This window comes from Palaemon carinicauda, chromosome 9 (genome assembly GCF_036898095.1).
Source record: "Palaemon carinicauda isolate YSFRI2023 chromosome 9, ASM3689809v2, whole genome shotgun sequence".
Classification (NCBI taxonomy): domain Eukaryota; kingdom Metazoa; phylum Arthropoda; class Malacostraca; order Decapoda; family Palaemonidae; genus Palaemon; species Palaemon carinicauda.
The window spans coordinates 76,281,810-76,288,335 of NC_090733.1; the positions used below are offsets into that span (position 1 = coordinate 76,281,810).

General features: G+C 31.8%; 1 protein-coding gene across 1 annotated transcript in view; it reads left to right on the forward strand.

Moving 5' to 3' along the window:
• LOC137647004 (transmembrane protein 39A) overlaps positions 1-5,281 on the forward strand; it is a 116,255-nt gene extending 110,974 nt beyond the window's left edge. Inside the window, exon 8 of the mRNA XM_068380111.1 lies at positions 431-5,281. Within this exon, the coding sequence (XP_068236212.1) occupies positions 431-664 (234 nt within the window). The 3' untranslated portion in view covers positions 665-5,281. The remainder of the gene's footprint in view (positions 1-430) is intronic.
• The last annotated feature ends 1,245 nt before the right edge of the window (positions 5,282-6,526 follow it).

A 6,526-nucleotide genomic window follows, 5' to 3' on the forward strand; every position in this document is an offset into this window, starting at 1 on the left:
CTAACCACCAGAATGTGTGGTGGTTCCTAGAGGGGGAGGCATTTTGCAAGGAAGAGAACAGGGAATTTTTATTTTGGAGTAGACATTAACATAGTTTCGAGCAAAAGCAATATGAACATCTGGCGAGTATGAAAATAGATTTTGAGATAGATTTTTTTATTAAAATTCTGTTTTTCCATTCCTTGCTAGAGCAGCTACTGGAAATATATTTTGTGGATAAACTTTTTAAAATTTTTAGAAGATCTAGCAGTAAATTTTGAGTAAGTCATTGAAATAATATTCTGTATTTTATTTCTTAAAAAGAAAAAGTAAAGAAAAATTGACGTTCTCATAGGGTATTGTGATGAATGTTGTGTATTCATTGGCTAACAATAATTTTGGTTTCATCATTCAATTATAAAGTTTCTGAGTGTTTTTATTTTATTTACAGGCTATATTTTACGATCCCTCCCGACCAGTGCTGGTTTTAGTTTGGATATGCGTATGCTGCGTTTTATTGCACTTGGTTTTATTAGCATCTTTGCATCAGTGGCATCAGCTCTTGGCAACGGCGTTGGTGTTAACGGTGTCATATGCTGCACTGTACCATCTTTTGAGGGATTATTTAGTTCTTAGAAAAGTTTATCAACAGGAACAGCAATTACAAGAACGAATAGTGAATTAAGTTCGGTGTATTATATCCCATTCATCATCAGATATATTTTCTGGGCCATTCCAGTAATGTGTAATGTGTAACGTGTAACAAAGTCTTCAAAGAATTTTTGTCTTCATTCCAGTAAAAAAAAATATACTGGGCTGTCAAGTGTTTTTGGAAGAATTGCATCTCATTTTCCATGTTATACTGTGTTTATCTGGAGTTATACTGAATTTTTCATCATGGTGTTATCAACAACTTTCAAGGTGACATCAAAATTGTGTTGTAGACAATACAAATCTATTTTCAATGGTGTATATCCCATGTATCACATATTTTTTATTTTATTTTATATATTTAATGGCCCTATGTAATGTTGGAAATCAATATTTTTTTTTTTTCATCTTTAGTGCATATTTTATCCTGAAAATTGCCAATTTTAGTATTTTGCTAAAGTTAGTCACACAAATAGCTTTGTAATTCTTTCAGTTTCTAGTAATTTTGTCCCAAACTGCTTTAAGGAAATTCAGTTGAATAAGCTTTAAGAGTGTATGTTTGGGGAAAGGTAAGCCATTACCTTACACAAGCTTACTCTTTGGTAAGAAGTTGAAAACCAGAGATGCATTAAAAAATCTCCCATAATGTTCATATTGCTTCTTCTTCAGAAACTGTTTAATCAAAATTTACCTGTAAAACTTTAAATTTAAAATTTTCCCATTTTCCTTCCCCTCAATAAACACTTTCCCTTAGCAAAGGAAGGAACAGTCTGGTAGAAAATGGTAACTGATATGCGAGTGTCCTTTGTCTTATACTTCAGATTCTTGATTTTCTCGGTGGTGATCCGATCTCTCCAGAATATTTGCTTATTATTGTGCATTAAGATGTCTTCCCCTGGTGATGTTAGTAATAAATGCATTGAGTGTGCACAGGAATTGTTTCTAGAAGTTTCAATGGTTCAAAACACAAAGGAAACTTGCTGTTAGTGCAGGGGCAAAGCTTAGGAACATCAGGCTAGTTGAATGAAATGCCTCCACTTTTTGATATTTCACACAATCAGCTTATTTTGGATAGTGATGAGCTCTTTGTTAAAGTTTAGTAGTCCATTGAATCCCCTCTTAAAAGTGGTAGTTCTAGTCTTACTTGGCCAGTTTCCAAATATATCTGAAATTCCTCCCCAATTTGAGTCAGGTGTTAATAGTTTTCATTCAGTAAGTGCTCTGACTATATACGGCCACCCACATGTTTTACAGGAACATTTATTTATTCATTGTAGCAGTCTCACTTAACACTAAAACCTTTAATAGAATAAGGGACATAAGTGGAATAATTTTCATATGGGCTTACACATTAGATAATCATGTAATCAAAGTTCCTGTGTAGACTGCAAATTTGTTAAGTTTATTTTCACATGATTTTTGATAAGAGGAAATTGTCAGCTGTTTTGAGGCAAGTGTATTCTTCATATTTCCTAATGAAAGTTGTCTTTTATTTTATCAAGCAAGCAGTATGTTATATATTTTATTGTTTGCTGATTTCTCTTAAGGTTTTACTTTCATATTTTGTACAATTTTGTAAAATGTGTAAGTTTTTAAGCGGGTAATTGAGTTTTTAATATTTATTTCTTTATTGTGCCAAAGTGCATGCTACAATGTAAACCAATTAGTTCATGTACTAATTTAGATGCATCCCTTATGATGTAGGGTAAGTTGTGAGGTAAATAATTTGTGAGTTGCTTGCTCTAGTCTTTGCCAAAGTCACAGTGGTTAGCCTTTGAAAATAGGTATTAACTTTAAAGACAATTTGGAATTGAGTAAGGCAAGGGTGATCTCATAGTGCCAGCAGCCCATTGGCACTTCATATCCCATTTGTGCTGCTTCAGTTTTCCTTCATACTCCTTGCTTGCCTGACACATAGAATCAAGATGTTATATGGAGCTCTGAAAGACATATTTTTTAAACATTCCATCTTCTTGTTAGCCATTTTTGTTTCCCTACCATTATCACTATTCTTACACCTCAGCATTTCCCTTCGCATACTGCTCCTCTTGCATTTTCTATCACTACCTATGCTTCTTCATTCTTCATTTCTCATACTTTTGTTAGTAGTTTTATCAGATTCTTTTTTTCTCTCTTTTGTAGTAGGTTGTACAGACCCCATCCTTCCCCTACTATACTTTTTTTTCCTTCCTCAAGCCTTGCTTTCACTTTTTTGTAAAACAATATGAATAATGCTACTACTTATGTACAATACTGTTTTTCCTACACAATGAGATGTTTATCATTTCTACCTTTTTATGCCCAAGCTCTTAAATCTTAACTTCTCTCCTTTCCATGATTATTATTATCTATCTTCTCATACACCCGACCTCACTAATCAACACAATTGACCTTACTGCTGATCATATTAGTGCTCTTGCTACTAATTGAACTTCTGTTCTTAACAATAACTATGTTTCTAGTTCTGAAGAAGGGTTTTGTAAAGAGGTTTCAAATCTAGGAAGATAGGTTGTCTTACATATTCTAAGAGGAGATTATCTACTTCTACCTACAGTGATAATGATAGTTTCTGATTCATATGATCTTTGTGATCTTTCCATACATGACCAATCTTTATTTTTCATAAGGAAAAATATCTTTAGGGCTGTCATATGTTGCAAATGGGTTTGGAACAGGAAACTTTGTCTATCCCATTTGTTTCTCCTTTAACTATACATTTCGTCTTTGGTATTGAAATAAATTTAGCCTTGCTCATTTCAGTTGTTACCTCATAATACATTCATTTGTCTCAAAGTTTTGAAGGGAATTCATCAGACATTGGTGACTTGCATATGGACTCCCCTGAAAACCTTCTGCCATATTAAGACACCCAACATTCAGAATCCAAGATACTGCTTACTTTATAAGGTAGACATGACACTTAATAATAATAGTATTATTGTTATTATTATTTCAAACAGGAAAAAAATACTTGTCAACTTTCTTGGAAAAATGTGAAAAATTTTACCAAATAGGGGATCAAGAATGTAACGTTTTAACTCAATTCTAGAATATATAGTCATTGGACAACAGGATCTTCTTTTTTCTGAGTAGACATAGTATCTGGTTTCTCACATAGATGGGTTTAGGGCTGTAAAGATAGGATATGTGCACATGGAAACATTTAAAACAAATTTTTTATGAGATGTTATGAAAGGGTTGGATTTTATTTTCCAAGTTTGTTTATGCAGTTTCAATTACTGTATCTAGTAACGTAAGATTTTATCTGTGTCAAATCCTCCCAGACTGTACCATCCTATAAAGTACGTCGTACTAGGTATGCAGTTAATTCTATTAGTCATACTTTATCCATAGTGAGGCACAATGCTGTAAAGTATTCTATTGTTTTTGTTCCAGCAGTGACCAGTTTGGGGAATATTCCTAATCAGGTAGTTGAATCAGTGGAACTTCGGAAGTTCAAACTTTTTGTAAATGCTTTTCTGTTGAGCAGGTTGACATAAGTCTCATTTTATAGTTTATAAATGACAGATCAAAATATTTCATATTTCTTTATTCATTACTTATATATAATTTATTTGCTATTTCCTTATTTCCCTTCCTCACTGGGCTACTTTCCTTGGAGCCCTTGGGCTTGCACCATTCTGTATTTCAAACCAGGTTTGTAGCTTTGCTAGTTATTATAATATTAAACCATTGCTCAATATCAAATATTGTTCTGAAATATTATACTTTGAAGTGCCCAGTATAATTTTGTATTGCTCATTGCTTAAGATTTGTTTCCTGACTATAACCGGTGAAAGAGTGATTATTTTAATTAGATTTTTTTTTCATATTGTAAATACATGCTTACAGTATATTGAATAGTTAAGTTTGGCTCTACTGCCCATAAAATTTATTTATGTTAATCAATTACTGGTTAATGCAAGGAGGTTTTTTGGTTTTCTGTACACATGCGTTCATAGATATGTGAGAAGTGTCTAAAGGAGGTGAAAAGAGGGGATTTGTTTTTTTAAGCCAACTTTAGTCATTTTGGCAATTAGTTTTCAGTCAGGGTACTGTAATTGGAAAAAGTTCTTTGTCAATCAGTATTCAAGCTGCAAAATGAGCCAATGTAATATTTCTATCTATAGTGTAGTGTTTTTGTCTACTGGAATTCTTTGTACACAACTACCCAGTATAGTTTTTTTTTTTCAAATTCAGTTTTATTTACCTATTTTTGCAAAGGAACGTTGATTGAATAGTATAATGATTTATAAGAAAAATATTATTTTCCATTTACACCATTTGCTGAAACAAAAGTGAAAAGGGAATGTATATGAATATTACGTACTAAAAGAATGTAGTATTCAACAATAACTATTTCTCATATCTTTTCAAAGTGATGACTGAACATAAAGAGATTTACTGTAGGGGACTTGGTTAAGCTTTTGACCCTGCTTAAGATTTTTGTTTACCTTTATTGAATGTAATATTTTTTGTTTATTTTCAACGTATGGTATTTTTTTTATCAAATTCTTTATGACTTTGTTCAATTTCCAGCAAATTATAAAATGTATGAGTGCTAGTCACTTAGATATACTGCAATGTAATATTGAATATGAATATTACCCATGATAGCAAGTTAAGATGTATTAAAAATGTGAAATTCAAACAGTATATATTATTATCACTCTGAAACTTGACTGTATATATTTTTATCACAACCATTAGATTTAAAGTAGTATGATTATGAAAATATGGCTTGTGATTATGCTGTAAGAGATACAATACTTTTGTGTTGTCAAACTGGCAAACTGTTACGCATATTATTTTATAAAAGGCTTTATATTTAAAAATATGGATTTTAGATTATGTAATAAGTGTGACCATAAAAAAATTAGAATCGAGAATACATAAATCCGTTTCAAAGATCAGCTCTGAAATGTTTATGTACTTGTACATAGATTTTTTTTTTTATAAATTTTGTTATTTCTATACTTGCCTGATGTTCATATTGCTTTGTTCTTGAAGCTCACTTATACTGAATTGCTGTTATCTCCCCACCCCAAAAAAAACTGAAAATATCCTGTCTTCTCTTCAAACGACTGCACCTCTCATCCACCAATGCGACATCTGGTGACTAATGGCAACTACCTTGTCTTCAATCTCGAAGTCGAACCTAATATCCTATTCTCTTGTCATCATTAGTCAGTCGGGAGGAGGGTGTAAGTATGCATATGAAGATCAGATGAGTAGAGAAATAACATATTTTTTTATTATAATTCCATTGAATTCTATGAATCTTCTTTGAGGTTCATGTTGCAAACACCTACACTATGATGGAGGTGGGTCATGAAAGGAAGAGAGAAGAAATTTAAATTCATTAAATAATACTTACAATTATTTATACCCTAAACTCACTCCTAAGTCTAGTGCAAGCATGGGCAACTGTTCGTCAACGATGTCCATATTTTACTATATGTAAGCGAGTGAGAACTGCATGATAATACACATACGCAAGAAATATTACTTTGCCAATATATACTGATTTTTTTTTTTTTCAAATCTTCCATGTTATATTTGTCTTATTATGAAACTAACATCGTTTACATTATTTCCCAATGGTAATAATGCTGATTATAGTTATTAATAAATATAATGAAAGATATTTAGAAACCTAAAAAGTCTAGAGTTCGCACAATAACAAGTTACGGTCTAGTGCCATGGTACCAAACTGTTACAGTTAATGTTATAACGATTCTCCAAATTGTATTTGTGAATCCTTTTGCATTACCTCATTTTTTCTTAAACCCACAACACAGCAAGAAATTAAGGATGTTATAAATATACTAAAAGTTACTTCTCCGGGGTTTGATGACATTAATATAAAAATGCTTAAGGAATGTACTAATGAAAT